We start from the raw sequence: 21,943 nt of genomic DNA, 5'->3' as shown, positions 1-21,943 counted from the left end.
CCCTCACAGCAAGCACTCCAGTGCATTGGTTGAAAGACTTTTATTTAGAGATCCATTAAGTTTATGGGTACATCCATAGATGGGAAAGTTGGCAGGAATGATTATACAGGCAAAAGCACTAGAGATATAGGGAGCATCATTTCCCCCCTCCCCTTGAGCAGTTTGCATTTAGGCGCGAAAACCTAAGAAGTTATGTGAGAACACAATAGCTTTGTCTAGGCAAGAGTACAAAGAAATCAAAGTCTCTTCCTCTCCCCTGTGAAATGGTTGCGTTCTTATTTTGCAGCTGCAAGGTCTGCAGACAGCATACTTTTTAAAGGTAACAGGCTGAGCGCACATCTCTGTGAAAAGCGTTAACAAGCAAGGCACTTTCGGTTTCAGACAGGCTAACTTGGGTTGAACTTATTATAGGAACGCAATGCAGTATTATCACGGCATGAGATCAGAACATCAGAGGACACATAAATGGCATGGATGGGTGCATACATGACAAGATGTTTCCCGACTGCCTCCTTCAATGTGGTCAGAACAACCGTCCATGAAGAAGCATTTGTTTATTCCCAGACGCAGCTGACCAACCTGACCCAAGCAGAGATCACCTACAAAGATCAGGCCCAGACGGGATGGGCCGCATCCTTCTAAGCGGCTTGTCTGCTTCATCAGGCCTCAGCCAACAGGAAGTTATGCATGCAGCTAGGACCCGACGACACCCCAGTAGCCTCCCAAGATGGGACTGCGCCAACAGTGACTTTTAAGCAGCAGATAAGAGTGATGGTTGTTGTGGGTTTTCCGGGCTGTATTGCCGTGGTCTTGGCATTGTAGTTCCTGACGTTTCGCCAGCAGCTGTGGCTGGTCTTTTGGTGCTACACCTCTGAAGATGCCAGCCACAGCTGCTGGCGAAACGTCAGGAACGACAATGCCAAGACCACGGCAATACAGCCCGGAAAACCCACAACAACCATCGTTCTCCGGCCGTGAAAGCCTTCGACAATACAGCAGATAAGAGTGTTTTTATCGGCAAAATGCTTCACGGAAGAGTTACAGAGAGCCTGGACATCTTTGGGGTCTATTTCCTGAGTGGCCTAGGATCAAGGCCTCCTCACCACCCCAAAAAACTCTCCTGGACAGCTCTGTGCAGATGCAACAGCGACGAGCCAATGAGCTCGCTTCACCCTGATTACGGCCACAGAGTAAGCATCGTCATGAGCTCTCACGCACATTCAGTTGCATTTACTTCAACTTTTTCTCCACCTGCACTCCGCTGTAGCACAGTGGTTTAAGTGGTTCAGCTGCAAATCAGCACTCTACTGGTTCGAATCCCACCACTGCCATGAGCTCAGCAGGTGGCCTTGGATAAGCACCACTCCTCTCAGCCCCAGCTCCCCAGCTGTATTGTGGGGATAATAACACTAACATGTTCACCTCTCTGGGTAGGGCACTAATCTGTCTTCAATGCTAAGTCTGAGACCACCTCTGCCAGCTCAGGCAGGGAGGCCACCGAGCAGCAAGGTGGGTGCACACCGGGAGAGTCCCATTCTATCCTGAGTTCCCAGCATCAAATACACACTGTCAAAATTCGGGCTCTGACCTGTGATTGTTTCTTAGTCTCCAAGCCTGTCAAGCTACCTTTCGAACTGGCCCTTTTTGTCTGACAAAGCAGGGGAAGAGAAAATGGAGCTTCTATGCACTGCCAGATTGCCCTTCTCTTCCAAAACGTATGGTCTCAGTATGGAAAGAAGCTGCCACGCCTGTTTCCATACAGAGAACGTACGCTTTGGAACCACTGGGTTGCTGCCTTTCCTGTCACCCAGCTATTCCTTGGCCCAGGAAAATGTGGTACCCAAGGCAGGTATACTGCTAGAACCTTAGGCAGAACTTCCTGACAGTTAGAGCGGTCCCTCAGTGGAACAGGCTTCCTCGGGAGGTGGTGGGCTCTCCTTCTTTGGAGGTTTTTCAGCAGAGGCTAGATGGCCCTCTGACAGCAAAGCTGATTCTGTGAACCTGGGCAGATTGTGAGAGGGAGGGCAGGAAGGGTTGCATCAGTGCTTAGTTCTCGAGGACCCTTCTTACACGCCCAGGGTAAGGCCAATCGCCACTTTCGGATCAGGAAGCAATTTCCCCCAGGCCAGTTTGGCTAGGGGTCCTGGAGGTGTTTTGCCAACTTCTGGGCATGGAGCAGAGGTCACTGTGTGTGGGGGGGGGGAGAAGAGGTAGTTGTGAATTTCCTGTATTATTTATTTATTATTTATTTATTTATTCAATTTATATACCGCCCATCCCAGGGGCTCTGGGCGGTGCAGGGGGTTGCAGGGGGTTATGCAGGGGGTTGGACTAGATGACCTTGGAGGTCCCTTCCAACCCCATGATTCTACGATTCTATCCCTTGCAATGACACAGCTGCAGGGCTGACCCAAGATTTGTGCCCCTGCACCCTTGGGAGTGTTGTAAGAAGGCAAGAGGGCAACCCCCAGCTGGCCCCCTGAAAACGATACCATCTTAAGCAGCTGCAGGAGATGTTTCTGCCCTTGTGCTACAGGCCTGTCTGGACAAGCCTTGTCGTGGGGTAGAATGCAGGGGCTGAGCACTTCCACTCCCTCCCAAGCAGGTGCAGCGTAGCATCGTGCAGAGAGAAGGAGCCACAGGGCCTCGGGTAGCAGGATAAAGGAAAGTCCTCCACTTGAGACCTTGGAGAGCCTCGGCCAATACAGGGCCAGGGAGGATCACCATAGGACTCGGTATCAGGCAGTCTTCACTTGCCCACAGGGCTTTTTTTCTGGGAAAAGAGGTGGTGGAACTCAGTGGGTTGCCAGCACAGGGGGCAACTCTTGGCGGGAGGTGGTGCCCCTGGTACCACATGTGTGCGCGCAAAGTGCACGCATGCTCCCAGGGCCAATGACATCACTTTGGGTCAGCTGGAACAAGGGGTGAGTTTTTAAAAGTTTAAATCGCCCTTGGCGAAAATAGTGGAGCAGCAATCTAAACTCCCCTCTGCCTGGAGATCAGGGGGCGGGGCCACCAGCCATGTGACCATTTTCAAGAGGTTCCGGAACTCCATTCCGTCATGTTCCAGCTGAAAAAAAGCCCTGCTTGTCCATCTGGCTGGGAAGGGCCAGTGTGGGGCTGTGGCTCAGTGCTAGAGCCTCTGCTTGGCATGCACAAGGCCCCAGGTTCAATCCCTGGCATCTCCAGCTAAAAGGATCATGTCATAGGTGATGTGACACCTATGACGAAGCATAAGGCAGCCTCATGTACTCACGGGCTCTTCTCCTCTCCTAGCCTTACACTTTAACCCTACAGACATGGTACTGCATGGTTGTACTGCAATGAACTGAGACACTCTTTTCTGTTCTGCTGGGGCTGTTCGTTTCAATAGAATTTAATTCTGGCCAATGGGGGCGGGAACCAACGGGTTTAAAAACTTCCACCTGGGATTCAGGCTGGGCACCAGTTTCCGCATTCTGCTCTGCAAGGCCGTAGCTGCATGACCAAGCGGTGTCCGTCCAATCCCACCGCTGGCAACTACAGGGGAAAATCCTCCTCTGTGGGGATGTTGAGTGCGATCTCCATATCTGGGGTGCATCTGGTGGGAAACAGCAAAGGGAAGGTTAGGGCGCCTATAGCTCAGTGGCGGAGCTGGCAAGAAAAACAGCACGTATTTTGAACGAATGAACTAATGAACTATGGGCATGTGTGCTGTGCATGCAGAAGGACCCCTTTCTGTGCCCGAGAACTTGCAGAGCCACTGCTGGCCAGGTGGACCCGGGGCGTGGCTCGGGAACAGTCAATACAAGGACCACGTCATGCTGTGGTTGTTCTCCTGCGGTCATGAGAGCTGATGTATCAAGGGGTTAAGTGGCTGGGTTGCAGATCAGCACTTTTTTGTTTCAGATCCCACTGCTGCCAGGAGCTCTGCAGGTGGCCTTGAGTAAGCCTCTCTTCTCAGCCCCAGCTCCCCAGCTGTACTGGGGGGTAATAATACGCTATGAGAACTGCTGTAGCATTGTGGTTAAGTGGCTGGGCTGTGAACCAGCACCCTGCTGGTTGGAATCTCAGTATTGCCAGGAGCTCTGCGGGTGGCCTCAAGTAAGCCTCCTTTCTCAGCCCCAGCTCCCCAGCTGTACTGAGGGGTAATAATATGCTATGAGAACTGCTGTAGCATTGTGGTTAAGTGGCTGGGCTGTGAATCAGCACCCTGCTGGTTGGAATCTCACTATTGCCAGGAGCTCTGCAGGTGGCCTTGGGTAAGCCTCTCTTCTCAGCCCCAGCTCCCCAGCTGTACTGGGGGGTAATAATACGCTATGAGAACTGCTGTAGCACTGTGGTTAAGTGGTTGGGCTGTGAATCAGCACCCTTCTAGTTGGAATCTCACTACTGCCAGGAGCTCTGCAGGTGGCCTTGAGAAAGCCTCCCTTCTCAGCCCCAGCTCCCCAGCTGTACTGGGGGGTAATAATACGCTATGAGAACTGCTGTAGCACTGTGGTTAAGTGGCTGGGCTGTGAATCAGCACCCTTCTAGTTGGAATCTCACTATTGCCAGGAGCTCTGCAGGTGGCCTCGAGTAAGCCTCCCTTCTCAGCCCCAGCTCCCCAGCTGTACTGGGGGGTAATAATACGCTATGAGAACTGCTGTAGCATTGTGGTTAAGTGGCTGGGCTGTGAACCAGCACCCTGCTGGTTGGAATCTCACTATTGCCAGGAGCTCTGCAGGTGACCTCGGGTAAGCCTCCCTTCTCAGCCCCAGCTCTCCAGCTGTATTGTGGGGATAACAACAACACTGGTTTTGTTCACCTCTCTAAGTGTGGCACAAATCTGTCCAGAAGGGCTGTATATAAGCGCACTGTTGTTGTTGTTATGATTAGAATTGCTACAGTCATTCCACACCATGGGTGAGACTGTTGTGTTTGCATTCTGCATTTCACGTCCACTCCACACAAATGGAACAAGGCATTATGAACAGGTGCTATCCGATCAGATCAGAGGGCAGGCTCTAGTAACTCCCCACTCCTTTAACAAAAAAATGGAACTGGTAAATTGTACACCGATGAACCTATGGAACACTTCCTATTTCAAACATTGCACCAACTGGATAGATTGGAAGGTGTTCGGCAACCATCAAACATTGTGCAAACTCCAATCTTGAAAGCTGAGATTGCCAAGAAGGGGGAAAGTTTTTAGTCCTCTTGTTAGTGCAGAAACATTTGAAAAGATGCTTGCTGTGGAGGATCAGAAACCCAGAAGGGGCCGAAATGGGTTTTCAGTGATAACGGCAAGAACCTACGTAGCTACTTGCTCTTTTGGACACTGATTCCGTCCACAGTGATTAATGCCAGCCCACCGTTTTGCTTCTTGACCTTCAGTGGATTCCTTCGCTGATATGATGCAAAATGTGCTGAGGGGAAAGGGGAGGTGCTTACAGCACCCCTAGGGTGACTCAAGGCACGCTCAGCCAAATTTCCAACTCCAGCTACAGCCTAAGGAACTTACATGGGCCTTCGGAGCAGGACATCTGCAAATATCACTTCCCGCGGGTGCTGGACGGACTGGCGAAGTTTCACAGTGCTCTTCTGCAATACTTCAATGTCTTTCTCCAGATCAGCAGTTATCTGAAAGAGTTCAGGAAGAGGTCAGCAAGTCAGACACTCCACTTGGAGGACCCATGCTGGTCTTTTCAGAGCTATCCCACAGACAACCGTCCGATCTCACATAGGCCACCTTCAAACCTTCCGAGGAACGGGGCCTGATGGGGGGCCCAGTGACCCCTTTAGAACCAGTGGGACAGTGCAGAAACTGTGTGCAGGAGTTGCGACTCTTTTGCTGCCTTCCATTTCCTTACTTCAAACAGTCCCACTTCCAGTGGCTTCCCACCCCCCACCAGGTTTTAAAGGCGTGTTTACCTTCTGGATCAGAAGTCAACAGCTGCCACTAGTACGTATTCCCTGCTGCTCCCCACAGATTCCACTATGCAAGATCTAGATTAATTTAATTTAATGTATTGTCGAAGGCTTTCATGGCCGGAGAACGATGGTTGTTGTGGATTTTCCCGACTGTATAGCCGTGGTCCTGGCCAAGACCACGGCTATACAGCCCGGAAAATCCACAACAACCATAATTTAATTTAATTTATTAGATTTATATTCTGCCCTCCCCACATCAGCGGGCTCAGGGCAGATAACAACACAATTCAAACATATTAAGTATCACTAAAAAAAATTTAAAAGTTCTACACACAATCATTAAAATTACAACTATGCAAATACACACACACACACACACACACATATACATACATATAAAACAGAAGAAAAGGGGCAGCACATAATTTAAATTTGGCATTCCATACAACAGTGCTTCCCAGAACAAATATGTGAAGTATAAAGTATGGACAACAGCATCTACATAGGAGGGCATATGGTTTAACCCCCTCCCCCCCGCCGGGGGGGGGCACCGCCCGGCATCAGCCATATGCCTGGCGGAACAATTCCGTCTTACAGTCCCAGCGAAATGTTAACAAGTCTTCCCGGGCCCTGGTCTCATGAGACAGAGTGTTCCACCAGTCTGTGGCCAGGACCGAAAAGGCCCTGGCCCTGGTTGACGCCAGGCGGGCCTCCCTAGGGCCAGGGACCTTAAATCCCCCAGAAAGAGGGTTCCTCTCTCTCTTCTGGCTGGGGGACACTTCCCCACCAAGCCTGAGCTTAGCCAGTATCATCAGACGAAGCCAAAGAACCAGGACACGCTGTCCTTCGAAGCATCTCAGCAGCCAAACATGCCTCCCACAACCTGTGACTCCGTGTGCCTAGAAATGGATCGTGTCCATCTCAAAGCCTCATCCGCTCCTAACCAGAGACATGCATGCCAAAAATCTCCCTCCCTCTGCATACTGTACAGGTTATTTGCTGGACTCATTCTGGGTTCCAGCTGCGAGATTATCCCAAGGGAAGCTGCTTACGGAGCAGAGTTGTTTTCTGTTGCCCCAGAAGGTCGGACCAAAAACAGCAGGTTAAAATTAAAGGAAAAGGGTTTCGATGTATTGTCGAAGGCTTTCACGGCCGGAGAACGAAGGTTGTTGTGGATTTTCCGGGCTGTATAGCCGTGGTCTTGGCAGATCTTGCCAAGACCACGGCTATACAGCCCGGAAAATCCACAACAACCATCGGAAAGGGTTTCAGCTAAACATTAGGAAGAACTTCCTGACAGTCAGAGCGGTCCCTCAGTGGAACAGGCTTCCTCGGGAGGTGGTGGGCTCTCCTTCCTTGGAGATATTTAAGAAGGGGCTAGATGGCCACGTGACAGCAATGATGATCCTATGACACAATATGAATGTGTGCAGATCGGGAGAGGGAGGGCATGAAGGGGTGAGCTGGTGCTAAGCTTTCATGGTTTTTTGCTTTCCTCTGGGCATAGAGCAGGGGTCACTGGCAGAATGGGGGGAGGAACTGAATTTCTCGAATTGAGCAAGGGGTTGGACTAGATGACCATTGGGGTCCCTTCCAGCTCTGTGTGTCTATGGTTCTAAGTAATGGAACAACCGCCAGCCAGAGGAAGGGCTAATGTGACACGGGGCAAACCCTGGCAGGCTCGACAAGCTGCAGAGCTTCTGGGGGGGGGGGTCCCTGAACGCTGTCCCACCTTCTTTTGTATTTCAATTTGTCGCTGCAGTTCTCGGTTGTTCTTTGCCATCTGCTTGAGGCCAGTATGATACTCCGACACCTTCTCCTGCACAGGAGGGTAGAAAATGCAATATAGTTGCAGAAGGAAACACGAACAACGAACCCGGAAGGTACCAGGAGTGGACAGAGGGGCGGCAGACCCGCAAGAGAAGAGTTAATGGGGGCTGTTCTTGAAAGGAAAGCCTTGCAGAGATGGCTTCAAATTGGGGGGGGGAGAGAGAGGGAGATATCATGCTCTCAGGTGGCTGGTCAACACAGCCCCCCCCTCACCCCACAAAAGCTCTGCCACTAGAAATGATATTATTTGTCCCTAGGAGCTTGGGAGGGGTGGAGCAAGCTCATATGCATGCAGCGGCCCTATGTGAGAGGAAGGGAGACTGCCCTGTCATCCGTGCCCTCCCCAAAAGGCTGTCTGCACTCTCAGCTGCTTCTGTTGCACTTTACAGCGTCATTTGCCATTCACCACCTTGGGGTCAGGAAGCAATTTACCCCGGGGCCAGTTTGGCTAGGGATCCTGACGGTGTTTTGCCATCTTCTGGGTGTGGAGTGTGTGTGTGTGTGGGGGGGGGGTAGTTGTGAATTTCCTGTATTGTGCAGGGGGTTGGACTAGATGACCCTGGAGATCCCTTCCAAACCTATGATTCTCTGATTTCTAACTTCAGTCTCTTTTCTAGACTTACTGAATTGTTAGCGTGTCCCCTCCCTGCCCAACCAAGCAAGCTTCAGTGGGAAGCCTGCGGGAATCACCCTGTAAAGCTGTGGGCCAGCAGCCGTACGCTCAGGTCTGAGAGGCAAGAAGCCGTGAGATTGGTTTGAAGCAGGAACCCGCCCCGTCCCTTTGGTCCACATCATCTCACCTGGTGAATTTAGGCAGATTGGGAGACGGAGGGCATGAAGAGCCATGGCCAGGCTCTTGCAGTCCTTTTTTATATGCCCAAAGTAGTGCCAGTGAGTCAAGGAGGAATTTTTCTCCAGGTCAAATGGGCCAGGGATCCTGGAGGGTTTTTTTTTTTTGCCTTCCTCTGGGCATAGAGCAGTGATCACTGGGGGAGGGTGGAGGGGAGACAGCTGTGAATTTCCTGCATTGTGCAGGGGGCTGGTCTAGATGTCCCTTGCAGCCCCTTCCACTCTGTTTATGTTTCTGTTCCTTGGGAGGTGGCGGGCTCTCCTTTGGAGGTTTTAAGAGGCGGCTAGATGGCCACCCGACAGCAATCAGAGCGCCGGGCCTGTCCCCTGAGCAGGAAACAGTGCTGGAACTGATGCGAGGTGAACGGCTCCGGCCACCTGCCCATCTGGAGGTCCTCTGGCGAGTTTCTCGCCTGCTCCCTCCTCCCATACTCGGTTTAATACCTTGGGGTACAGAAGGAGTCCCAGGCTATGGGGCCCTGGCCTGCAACATGAGGGGCAGCCTTGGCAGCTTTCAGGATTATGGGGGAAATAGTATCCAAATTTGCTGGCCGCTCTTCCTGTTCAATTACCGTGTGGTCCGTAGCTTTGCCTTGAGGAGATGCTTTGTTAAAACAGTTGTGAGCACGGGTTGATCATGTTATCATCAAGGTCTTGGGGGGGGAGGGGAGAGATACATCTTCTTTCTGGGGCACATGCAGTAAATGTATGTACATGAGTACATGCCCTTTGTCATGCTGCCGTTGATGACGTGTTTTATGCTGCTGATAGCATGCTGACGGCCCTGACCTGGATAGCCCAGGTGAGCCTGATCTCGTCAGATCTCAGAAGCTAAGCAGGGTCGGCCTTGGTTACTATTTGGATGGGAGACCTCCAAGGAAGACCAGGGTTGCAGAGGCAGGCAATGGCAAACCACCTCTGTTAGTCTCTGGGCATGAAAACCCCAGCAGGGGTCGCCACGAGTCAGCTATGACTTGACGGCACTCTCTACTACTAGCATACTGAGGACAAGCCCATTTCCCCCGTTTACATTTAACCCTCTTGGCTCTTAAGTTGCTGGAAGGGGGTGTTGGGCACAGGACAAGTGAACACCGCATACAGTAAAGAGCCCTCAATCATACTTCGCAGCGGAGCTCACAAAGGGATCCTAAGGGATGTTAGGTGGATCTCTCTCTGTTCATCTGGCCCTTCCTCCAGCCAGCTCAGGGTGGTATACAAGGGCCCCCCTTCCTTCACCTTATCCTCCTAACAGCCCAATGAGGTAAGCTAGGCTGAGGGAGGATAATGCACTTCATGTCCCACTTTTCTCCCCAATTAAGAATCGAAGCAGCACAGGACATGGTTCTCAGCTAGGCTGAGCAAATAATGATGGGCCCAGTGTCATCCTAGGGAGCTTTGTGGGTGAGTCGGGTTTCGAACCCAAGTCTCTCCCCAATCTGAGGGCCAAGCTACAAGTGATGAATGACATGTAGTGATCCAGTGGAGCACAAGTGGAGCGCAAGTGAACAGGGAGGAATACACGTGAGTCTGTTCACTTGCCGTTCAAGTGTCATTTGTCACTTGTACCTTGGCTCTGAGTCCAGCCCTCTAACCACTATGCCATAGGGGCTCTCAACTTCCAGAAGAGTGGTCCGTGCTCCCCAGGTACCAGGCCCTGGACTATTGAACCTGGCTACCGCAGGGGGTAGAGCTTGCTTGTTTTGCAATCCACAAAGCACTCCAAAGCAAGCCTCAAAATGCGCCTGCTGCCTTTGAAAAGGGCATCCCACCCAATTCCTTCCCCGGAAGGGCAGACGTAGAAATGCCTCCATCCCTCACAGCCGTACCTGAATGTTTTAATCACCCCCTGGGGAATAACAGGGGCCTGTTGCTGGATCGTTAAGCATCCATTTAACACCAAACCCGGACTGATAAAATGTGACTTCGGCAGCATGAGCGGCTTGTCCAGCAGTGAACCTCCAGCATGAACAGACCCCACGTGCAGAAACTGAAGAACAGAGCTGCTGTTGCAGGGCGTGCGTTGGCCTCCCTTTCAGGCAGAGAACCTTGTCACAAGCCAGGCACAGCAATGTACAGTTCTGCAGTTTGACGCTGTGATTGACAAGGGCTGCCAAAGAATCAAGTAGCACCTTTAAGACTAACCAATTTTATTGTAGCATAAGCTTTTGAGAACTGCAGTTCTCGAAAAGCTTATGCTACAATGGTGCATCTGACGAAGAGAGCTGTGGTTCTCGGAAGCTTATGCTACAATAAAATTGGTTAGTCTTAAAGGTGCCACTGGAATCTTTACTATTTTACAACTACAGACTAACACAGCTAACTCCTCTGGATCTATGACCAAAGAATCAAGGAAGACAAAAGCGATGGGCTAAGGGAAGAAAGGAGCCAGTGAAATGCCAAACCCTCCCTGACAGCCCAACTCCTGCTGTCTAATGGTCAGCCTCCCGAAGAACCTGAATAGCAGCCTGGAGATGCCACCGTACCAGTGAGCCTGCTCTGAAAAGTGGAGGCTTGAAAGCGCATGTGTAATGATTTCAAGAAATGGGTGCATGTGTCTTTAGATGTTTGGTGAGATAGGTGAAGAGAGGGGGTGAAAGAGAGAGATGAGTGAGTGATATGATTGGTTGATGACAGAGAGTGGGCGGAGTGAAGGCAGTTTTCAGTTATTGAGGGAGAGAAAATAATTCAGTCAGGGCCAGAGAGGCGAGCTGTGTGCAGCCTGAGGGTGTCCATGTATTTGGGAGGGAAAGGCAGCCTGAGTGGAAGCCTGAACTGAGTGTGTCTGGGAGACTATATATTCACTCTGTTTGAAGCAGGCAAACTGTGTGTGCGCCTGAGAGAGAAAGGATTGAGAGTGAAAACAGGCTAGCTGTGTGCTGTCTGAAGAGTTCTCTGTGAGGGAAATATAGAGCCTAGAGAAAGAGGCTAACTGTGTGTGAAGCCTTACAAGAGATCTGTGTGAATGAGTTTGGATGAAGCAGCTAGAAGAACTAAGAACGACTTTTATCTAACCAATACGCTTCTTAAAAAAAATAAACTTTGTTTTGTTATATCCCAGAGTTATCTCCAGTTCCTATCGTCAGGGCCACATAGAACCACGAAGGAGCCTGACGCTCAAACACGTTACCAAAAGGGAAAATTTAAATAAAACATTTTGGAATAATATATTCCTGGTAGCAGCAAACTACCCAGAGGGTGTAAGGGGGAGATTTAAAGCAAAATCCACCCTGAAGAAAGTACAGGTCATAACAGCATGCCTCCCTTCTCCTCCTTGCGTGTCCCTATTTACACAAACTCCTTTGGAAATGAGTGCAGCTCTGGCTGGGCCAGCCTACAGTCCCCATGCAAACACCCAAATGGATCTCACTCACGTCTACCACAGCCTGTAAGATGCGCTCCGTTTCCTCCTGGGTCTTTTCTGCGACTGTCTCCAAGAACTGCTTGGACATCTCCTCGGCCTCCTCGAGTTCGTCCTGGAGAGAGCAGAACAGGAGACCTGCTGAAGCCCAGCTCAAGGGGAAGCGGAGGAAGGAAGAGGGCGGCTGGCAAAGGCCCCAGGCCACACCTGCTGCTCTTCGCTCAGGTGCCGGATGCTGCGAAGCAGAAAAGCGATCTGGACCGATTTCACTGGGAACTCCTTGTCCATGTATGTTCGCAGGACGTTGAGCTCCTCCTGGAGTGCCTGGACTTTGGCGTTCATGCGACTCAGGTCTTGCTCCAGTTCTGGCCAAACAAGAAATCAAAGGAAGGAGGGTGAAGGCTGTTGGAAGAGGAGGACTCAGCGCCGTCCCTTTCCTCAGGTTTCAGAGGAGGACAAACCAAAGAGTTAGAAAGACAGAGAGGTCAGGGCATCCTGTTTACTGCTCTCACTATCCTTTCGATATGTAGACTGCTATTCCCAGGACTTCCTCCTCGTGACATCATCCTTCTCACTCTTCTCTTCCTGGCTTTGTTAGAGGCAACATTTCTCTCCTCCTCCCTCCATCCTGGGAGCATGGATGCAGGACTTGTCCTAGCATCCATGTCTATCCTTAGACTAGATAGGTAATTAGTATCTGTCTCTCCTCTTTTCCTATCACAGTATGGTATTCCTCCAATAAAGAACTCTTATTTCCTTTCTAAACATAAACAGGTGTATGCTTTGTTATTTTCTCTCCTGTACACACACCAGTCAGCAGAACCAGCTCACAACCACCTATAATCACGCTTCCACTGCTAAACGACAGACTCTGCTAACGGCCCAATCATGGAATACTTTAATTAGGTTTCTGGGGCCAACCAGGGCCGGCGCGCCTATTAAGGCCAGGTAGGCGGTGGCCGCAGGCGCGGGGTGCTGGAGGGAGCGCCGGGGGAGGCGCGGCAGGCGGGAGCGTGCACCACAAAGCACCAGCCTCCTATCCCTCCCACCCCGCGCCGCTGCCGCCGCCAGCACAAGCCCCCGGCCAGGCGCAGCCACCGTGGGCAGGCATCTGCGGCGGTGCAAGCAACCGAGCGGGAGAGCTCGGAGGCCGCCCGCCGCAGCAATCGGGCCGGTGGCAGCGTGCGCGCGCTCCCGTGATGATGTCACACGCAGGCCGGTGCGCGCGCACACTCGTGCGTGTGCGGGGGCGCCCGGCTGGCCGGCCGCGAGCGTGGCAAACCCTTGTGCCACCCCTGGGGCCAACATACGATTTATTTATTAAAGGCAGCTCTAATTCAGAGGAACAAATCTGCTCATTTCTGACCCCTCAGATGAGAGGGATCCCTGTGGACCACAACACAGGGATGTCTCCTGGGAGCATAATTCCATCTCTGAGACAGCACGCAGTGGTAACATGGCCATGCCCCCAAATGTGGCAAACATTCAGTGGAGCTGCTAGGCCACGGCTTTCCCACAGAGATGGGGTGCTCCTTTCCACCTTTATGGAAAGCGGCCTAGACAGCCGGGGCGATTTCTGGGATTCTCACAACTCTTATATAAAGTGAGGGACATGCTACGTCAGACTGCCAGGGCGACAGCAGGCCCTCAGACCAGGGCCGGTGTTCCCCACGGATTTACTGTTGTGGGCTTCGGGCCTGTGTTGGGCTTGCAAGTGAGATGCCGCTTACTTCCCATGTTCTTCTCCACCATTTTCTCTGTGGCTTCGAGTTCTGCTTTTGCCACTCCAACTTGGTTCTGACTGGAGTCCTGAAGGGTCATGATGATCGCCTGCAGAGAAACAGAAGCGCAGGCAACGGTTGCTTCAAGCCGCGCTCAGAATGGTGCGGCCAAACTGGCTCCCGAGCACTTCGAGGGCACTGGAATACAGAGAAACGGCCTCCCAGCCGATCGGGGCTTGTGCACAACAGAGACGTGCCCTTGTTCTCTCCCCCTCCGCTGCATGATAGGAAAGAGGAAGCAGAAGAGGGCAGGGAGGCTAAAGATTATTTGTGGGATTCCCACAAAAGAGGGTTCAGCGTCATGGCCTTGGATGGGAAGGTTGGGCATGGGAAAGGCAAGCCAGGCTGTGAAACGGGATAGGTGAGAAACGAAAGGGGGAAGGGATTGGGCTTTTCGATCACCTGAAACCCCAGGAGTTAGCTGGTTTGTTCCAGTCAGGGAGATTCCACCTTCTCCTTGCTTGACGCTCCACTCTCAGCCACTCTGAAAGGCTCCTTTGCCTGCCAGGTTGCTGTAGTGGTTAAGAGCACAGAACTCTAATCTGGAGATCCGGGTTTGATTCCCCACTCCTCCACTTGAAGCCAGCTAGGTGACCTTGGGTCCGTCACAGCTCTCTCAGAGCTCTCTCAGGCTCACCCACCTCACAGGGTGTTTGTTGTGGAGATAATAATAACACACTTTGTAAACCACTCTGAGTGGGTGTTAAGTTGTCCTATAGGGCGGTATATAAAGCGGTTATTATATTATTATTATTCATTCATTCGTTTGTTCACTCATTCATTTGTTTAATGTCATTTATAGTTCATCTTTCTCACCGAGACTCAACGTGGATTACTTAGTGTGAGATTAGGTAAAGGTAAAGACAGTCCCTTGTGCAAGCATCGAGTCATGGGGGGACGTTGCATCGCGACGTTTTCTTGGCAGACTTTTGTTACGGGGTGGTTTGCCATTGCCTTCCCCAGTCATCTACACTTTACCCCCAGAAAACTGGGTACTCATTTTTCCAACCTTGGAAGGATGGAAGGCTGAGTCAACCTTGAGCCGGCTACCTGAACCCGGCTTCCACCAAGATCGAGCTCAGGTCGTGAGCTCAGCTTGGGCTGCAGCACACAGCTTACCACTCTGTGCCACGGGGCTCTTTAGTGTGAGATTAGTACAGTCAATACCAAGGACATTTCCATAAACAAGGCCATAGGGTAAATAAATACAAGTTTACAAAGACATTAGCAAGAATCCAATACAGAGTTGAAGAAATGCTAAAACACAGCATAAGCAATTCTAGGGATGACATTAGACAACATAAAGCTACTCAGTGGGATCATACTTGAAGCACAGGTAGCTCACAGGAGCACATGCTTAAGGCAATAAATAGAATGTCTGGCAACACAGCGGTGAAATCTACAGTCCCTGACTCGCTAGTGAGGCATCTCTTTGAGACCCCCTCCCTACAATACAGCCCTCCTCTCCAGCCTCTTCTGATTTCGCACCTCCTGTCAAGAGCCAGCTCCACTTCCTTGCTGACTTTCAGCTTCCCTGCTCTCACCATCTCTCCTTTCTTCTTCAGCACACATTCCTACTCCCTTTGACCACCTTGCCAGTGAGTCTCCCACCCATCTCTCCCCCTACATCTAGCCATTCCCAACAGACCCACAGCCCCTTCCACTTCTGGGATCTACGGAGGGTGTCCTCCAGCCCTCTTCCTCACTAGACTCATGCCTCCCTCTGGTACCTCCTGCTAGTCAACAGTTTAATCTGTTCCATCAACTCCTCTACTACCTGCTCTCGCTCAGGTTTCCAGACAGCTGCCTCCTTCCATGAGCACATAGCCCCTCCCCGCTAAGCCACAGCGAAGCTCATGTCAGCCACCCTTCTTGCTCCCCTTACAGACCTTTACCTTGACTTATAACATATACAAAGCCTCCGTGACATCACAGCAGGTTAATCAATGGCAGGGGAGAGGTGGCGATATTGTGAGCAGTAACTGAATTGAATACCTAACAGAAGCCTCTTCGGTTACTCCTGGATTAGAAGGGCAGGAAATCGGCTCACTCAATAGAAGGCGAAACCAAAAAGAGGCTGCCTCGGCGCTGAGAGCACAGACTCAAAAGTGGGAAAACCACACCAGAGGCTTGGAACTAAAGAACATCCCAATAAGGTATATCAATATATTATTATTTTTCTTATTTTAGACTTTGGATACATGTGAGTAAAGTGCAAAGTGATAATAAATAACGGTATGAAATATATCACATCCATGAAATTCATACATTGGGGTTTATATACTGATAACTGAAGTGGGGGTGGAACGGTTGGCCATTTGGTTTGAGTGAGTTACCAACTAAGACGGACAGAGCTGAAGTCTAGTACTTGATATAAGGAAGGATTGGACCAAAATATTGATGCCCTTGAGAAAGTTTCGCATGAAACATGTGGGTTGAATAGCCGGTCCTCTGTTGGGCAGGGGGTGCACAGACGGTGCTCTGTCCCCTCCAGGGGCGGGGGGGGGGGGTCCTACCGGTAGAGAGAAGGTATGTATCGATGAATACAGATTTACTCCTTGGATATATGCCTTTCACTCACCTGGATTTGTGGGATGGATACCGTTGGGGTCCTCCATGACACACTGAAAAAAGCAAAGAACAAGGAAAGCAACTCCTCTGCTCCAATGAACTTTTATCTATGTATGGACGGCCAATGCTTTCGATATAGAAATTTAGCTTTGTTGGAATAGTTGTTACGGAATGAACTGACTTTTGTATGAATGTTGTGGATGTGATATATTTAATACCATGATTTATTATTCATCACTTTGCACTTTATTTCACATATATCTAAAGTCTAACTAAAATAAGAAAAAAATAATAATATATTGATACACATTATTGGGAAATTCTTTAGTTCCAAGCCCCTTGGTGTGTTTTTTCCACTTTTGAGTTTGTGCACTCAACAGAAGGGGCCAGGTTACTTGAGCTCCCCTTTCAGGCCAGTTTCTTTCAAAACAAAGCCACACAGTTCTGTTCTCATCGGGGCAACTCAGCCATTACTGGGGACAGGAAGGGGCCGTGGCTCAGCGGCAGAGCTCTGCTTGACCTGCAGAAGTTCCCAGGTTCAGTCCTCCGCATCTCCAGTTGAATGGATCGGGTGATGTGAAAGACCTGAGACCCTGGAGAGCTGCTGCCGGTCTGAGCGGACAACACCGACCTTGATGGACCGAGGGCCTGACTCGGTATAAGGCAGCTCCATGTGACCGTCGGTGCTGTTGATGGACTGGCTCGGATTCAGCAGGGGCCCCCGGTCTGCAGAGCTGGTGCCCGCAAGGAGCATCCTGGGAACTCGCTTTTCTCAAGACGCTTCTCACGTTCCCTACTTTGCACAGCAGCGTCCAGCCAAGGTTGTCACAAGCTGCCATCTGAACGTGCCCTGACAGTCTGACGGGCGATCCAAAGGATCTGAACCGTGACGTTCCGAACTGAGTGGGAATTCGGTTTCCACAGTCCGCCCCCCACCCCCCACCCCCGACCAAACTGAACCTTACCCCAAACATGTCGTACTGCTGGAGGAGGTCCCTGGCACACCTAGCCATGTCAGCATCCTTTTCCAGGATATCCTCAAACAGCCCCCGGTTCTTCTCCAACAGGAAGTGGGAATGGTGCTTCAGCACCTCCAAGCTGTTCTTCTTACCCTTGGAAAGTTGCTGTAGGAATTATGAATGGACACAAAAGGTTTACAGCGAAAAGGAAACGCTTGCCGGCCCTGTCACTCCAGTTACACCCCCAAAGAATCCTTCAACCTCAGGGCTGCTTCTCCTTTTCCCATTCCCGTTGTTGCTCTACTCCAGATAAGCTCATCTGGCATCAGCCCTTTTTGTGCTCTAAGCCACTTCCGCTGCCTCAAATCATACCACGAGGCAGACTTTTCCACCATCGCAAACAGAGCTTTTTGGTACCCGTTGGTCCTGCCCTGCTCCACCATCACAAAGATGGCCGTACACGGAAATGCCACTCAGAGCTAAACTACAGGAGATGAATTACATGAGGACGCGCGTGTGAAGGGAGTCGCAATATTAGCCGGGAAGCTAAGTTTTAAAAGACAGATCGGAAGGCTTTCTCAATTTCCCCTCTCTACAGAGCCAGCAAAGATCACTCCTCAGAGGGTTTATTTCCTCTTTGCCTCCCAGAAGGCTCCGTCAGTTTCACCTCCCCTTCTGGGAGGCTAAGAGGAAATAAACAAACCCTCTGAGCCCTGATCTTTGCCAGCTCTGTAGAGAGGGGAAATTGACAGAGCCCTCTGATCTGTCTTTTAAAACTTGGCTTCTCGGCTAACATGGCGACTCCCTTCACGCGAGCGTTCTTGTGTAATTCATCTCTTGTAGTTTAGCTCTCAGTCACCAGACCAACTAGCACGTAAATATCAATTTTGCTTGGCCAGAGAGAATTCTGTGCAGAAAACCTAATGCATATAGTAACCTCTCAAGCATGTCATTAATGTTTCCCCCCATCAATCAGGCACCTGCTGCACCTATCAGCTGCTCCAGCAACCGCCTCCTGCCACATTTTGAGCCTTCCCACCTCTGTGATCTCAAGTGAATGACCGACATCTTCTGCAGAATAAAGCGATTGGGCCATTTATCTTACTACATAATTCAGTAAGCGGGTTTCCGACGACTCACCGGTTATCCCAGAGTGCAGGTGCAGAAGTGCGCCCCTAGGGGATAAGAGGGGAGTTGCTCTGCGCTGCAGCAGCATCGATCCGGGTAGCTGCCGGGCAGAGGAGCTCCTCAGGCTGCCTGGAGCCGCCCCCCCCATGCACTCCCCCACCAACAGCACCCCAATCCAGGTGGCTGCTGGGCAGAGGAGCCCTTCAGGCCGCCTGGAGCCACCCCTCCCATGTGCTCCCCGCCAGCAGCACCCCAATCTGGGTAGCTTCCCAGTGGAGGAGCCCTTCAGGCCACCTGGAGCCACACACACACACACACACACACACACACACACACACCGTGCGCTCCCCACACAGAGGCCCTGATTTGGGTGCAGGAGCCTGTCAGGGTGCCTGGCGCTGCCCTTTCTATCATGGCACTGGGGAGCGCGCAATGCCGTCAGGCCACCCAGCCCTCCTCCCTCCATCTCAGATCAGGGCGCTGGGGAAGGGGCAATGCCCAGACGGGCCACTTTGCCCTCCTCCCCACCCCCAGATAGAGGCTCTGGGGAGGGGACAATGTCCATCCTGGTTCCTGCCCTTTCTAGAGCCCGTTGTATCTTTTGCTGCAACGGGCTTTGTCGCTAGTTTATTATAAAACATTTCTATGCCCCTTTCGCACCCAGATTAGGGTCCCCAAGATACACTGAGAGCCAGAGGTGACTGGAATGCAAAGGTAGGAGACAAAGCAGAATCAAATATTGTTGAAAAATTTGGACTAGGATTATGAAATGAAGCAGGAGAGTGACTCATGGAATTTTGTGCAGGCACTGAATTCTAAACACCGAATTCAGAGGGAAGAGCATCGAATTCTGAAAAGGTGCATACATGCCAGGCACAGGCCCTGTACTGCAGATACTCAGTTTTTGCATCAAAAACAGTTGATGACAGGGGCTCATCTGTGGCGGGGTGGCTCCATGTACCTGCAAGATTTTGATGTTCTCTGTGCTCTTTCTAAGCATTTCACTTTCCAAAGCTCTTTGATAAGCACTCTTCCTCCTGAAGCGTGCAGATTTCAAAGAGGAGCCAGAAGTGGATTTCTTCCCTAAAACAAAACATGGAATTATTCCTTTATGACACGGCTCGGTTCACATGGGAAACCCACAGCTACTATAAAAATTAGGGCAGTAAGCTGATCATCGCTACAGCTTTTGGGACGGAGATATTTATTTATTTTATTACATTTCTAGACCACCCTCCCCGTCAGACAGGCTCAGGGCGGATATCAGGAAAATATGGACCGCAAATTTCTCCGGGACCAGAAAGTGTGGCAGAGCGCCCAGCAAGTCCATTAAAGCATATTAGTGCATCCATCGGCTCCGCTAGAAAGGCCCATGGGCAGAGGTCAAGGCAAGGAAGCAGAAGCAATCTCAACCTGATAGCTTGTCTTTGGGCTTAGATGAGGAACTCTTTTCGTCTTCCTTCTTCTTCCCAGCCGCTGGTTCAATGGGTGGCAAGAAAACCTTAAATGTGGGTGACTTTTTCACTGCTTTGCTTCGTTGCCATTTGCTGTAATCCTAAACATTAATACAGTAAAAGAGGCAGTTTCATAGAATGAAAACAGAGGGTGTCTGGTAGAAAAAAGTCTTTCAGAAAAGGATCTCAGAGGAAGATGCCCAAGTATAGGCAGAACGCTTTTCTTCTGTGAAGGAAATGTTTCCTTGACTTTCTGGAGACTGTGGGATCTAGGGTTCACATCACAGCCTTCTGGCTAACGCCAACAGTGGCCTCACAAATGTTTCATTCACTGCCTAAGAAGTAACCTAAGGGAAGATGGTAGGCAGTCACGCTATTGGAGGGGCACTCAGACTGGGCTGCCAGACATCTAGGAAACCAACATATGTAACAGGCCTTATCCAGATGGACTCCATCGAATGGCACCAGCCACCTCCCTAGCTCTTCCATTAGGCTGTAAGAGCAGCACAGTGTGCTTGTGCTTGTACTCACAGCACCAAGGATCCATAATGCATGCACAATGAAACCACCACCAGCCCATATCCTGGCTGGTTCACAACCTTAGACTCGTGGCACTGCTAGAACTGCTCGTGTGGACCTGCTCATGAACCCTGCCATGTTCTTCTTCGCTTTCCTGTCCACATGCATCTTTTTATTCATGGCAGAGGCTAATACACAAGGCAGAAGCCACAGACTCTGGCCTGATCAGGGAACAGCAAGCGCAAGCAGGCCTCCTGTATTTTTAATTTTTCCATCACACGTGCAAGCACGTCTTTCCGATCGAGGCAGATGTGGGCGGACTGGATCTAGGTGGCATCACTGCATTTCTGGGACTCACAGTCTTGGTCAAGGTGCTGAGGAAGCTCTTGGGCAGGTTATCCACCGTCTTCTGAGACATCGTTTGAGCCACTGCGAGAGAAACACACGTACAACAGGCTGTGGGGAACTGGCATAAGCCCTCGTTGGAAAAAGAGAGTAGGGCTACTATATAACGGCTGGACTCCTTAGAAAGATACTCATGTCATAAACACTGTTCAAGCCCTTGCAAGACTCGTATTCTCCATATTTAAACACACTTCAAGAGCCAGATGCTGCAGTCTTGATTAGAGGCTCACTCAGTCTAATTAGGTTGCCAGCTCCAGGTTGGAATATCCTTGGAGATTTTGGAGATGAAGTCTGGGGAGGGCAAGGTTTGGGGAAGGGAGAGATTTCAGTGGGGTATCATGCCCCAGGCTTGCCAAGCTGACAGTCGTTTGGCTTCTCTTGTTTTCAACCAGAGGGGTACATTCAAGAGAGAAGAGATGCTGAGAGGGAAGACTACGGCCTTCAAAGTTTCTTTCCAAGTTACCCAAACACCCCTTCTTTTGTCAATGGCCTTCCTTTGTTTACATACAGTCATAGAACAATACTGCTAAATTGCAACTGATAATGTAGCTCAAGACAATGCATCCACCTGGACTGAATTGAGACCTAGGCTTCCCGTCTCATTACCAATGCTAAGTCCTCCACACCCACTACCCCTCTACATACCCCACCCTATCCAATCATGCCTGCTATTGTCATTCACTGGCTATTGTCATTTGGCATCTGAAATCACTCCACTCTCCCAGATATAAGGGCAGATGGACTCACATTCTAGCTGTATCTGAAGAAGTGAGCTGTGGCTTACGAAAGCTCCTCCCCTACCACAAATTTTGTTAGTCTTACAGGTGCTACTGGACTCTTGCTCTTTTCCAGAACAATACAGCACAGTGCAATAAAAATAAAGAAGCAATTGTTCTGAGAATTGTATCAGGCAGGACCAACTTAAAATGTTTATACATTTTATAAAAGTTAAAGTATATTGTGGGATCCTTTTTCAAAAATCCCTTAACCAGTACGACAGATCTCCAGAGACCATAAGGATTAGTTCCCCTGGAGAAAACAGCTGCTTCAGTGGGAAGACTTGATGGTATTATAAGGGTTGCCAGCTCCAGGTTGAGAATTTCCTGGAGATTGGGGGGGGGGGTGGAGCCTGGAGAGGGTGGGGTTTTGGGGAAGGGTATAATGCCATATAATGCCCTCCAAAGCAGTCATTTTCTC

The 21,943-nt window shown here is 50.6% G+C and overlaps 1 protein-coding gene across 1 annotated transcript; it reads right to left on the bottom strand.

The window, feature by feature from the left end:
* Positions 1-933: 933 nt before the first annotated feature.
* C5H20orf96 (chromosome 5 C20orf96 homolog) lies at positions 934-20,768 on the bottom strand. The gene is made up of 10 exons (XM_054979737.1): positions 20,700-20,768; positions 19,782-19,923; positions 19,330-19,451; positions 17,247-17,405; positions 13,660-13,759; positions 12,137-12,294; positions 11,943-12,044; positions 7,625-7,711; positions 5,483-5,601; positions 934-3,580 (listed from the first exon to the last, which is right to left on the bottom strand). Exons 1-10 carry the CDS (start codon positions 20,757-20,759, stop codon positions 3,520-3,522), a joined length of 1,110 nt encoding a protein of 369 aa, XP_054835712.1. The 5' UTR covers positions 20,760-20,768; the 3' UTR covers positions 934-3,519.
* Positions 20,769-21,943: the final 1,175 nt, after the last annotated feature.

Source organism: Eublepharis macularius, chromosome 5 (genome assembly GCF_028583425.1).
Source record: "Eublepharis macularius isolate TG4126 chromosome 5, MPM_Emac_v1.0, whole genome shotgun sequence".
NCBI lineage: Eukaryota > Metazoa > Chordata > Lepidosauria > Squamata > Eublepharidae > Eublepharis > Eublepharis macularius.
This window is presented reverse-complemented; position numbering and strand designations above follow the sequence as displayed.

Bases quoted from the DNA above. Each gene is read 5' to 3' on its own strand.
- C5H20orf96 (XM_054979737.1), bottom strand. From the start codon at position 20,759: ATGTCTCAGAAGACGGTGGATAACCTGCCCAAGAGCTTCCTCAGCACC. The intron at 7,712-11,942 runs GTGAGTGAGATC...CCTCCTGTGCAG, and splicing joins TCTTACAGGCTGTGGTAGAC to GAGAAGGTGTCGGAGTATCA. The intron at 3,581-5,482 runs GTAAGTTCCTTA...GTTTCCCACCAG, and splicing joins GTCCTGCTCCGAAGGCCCAT to ATGCACCCCAGATATGGAGA.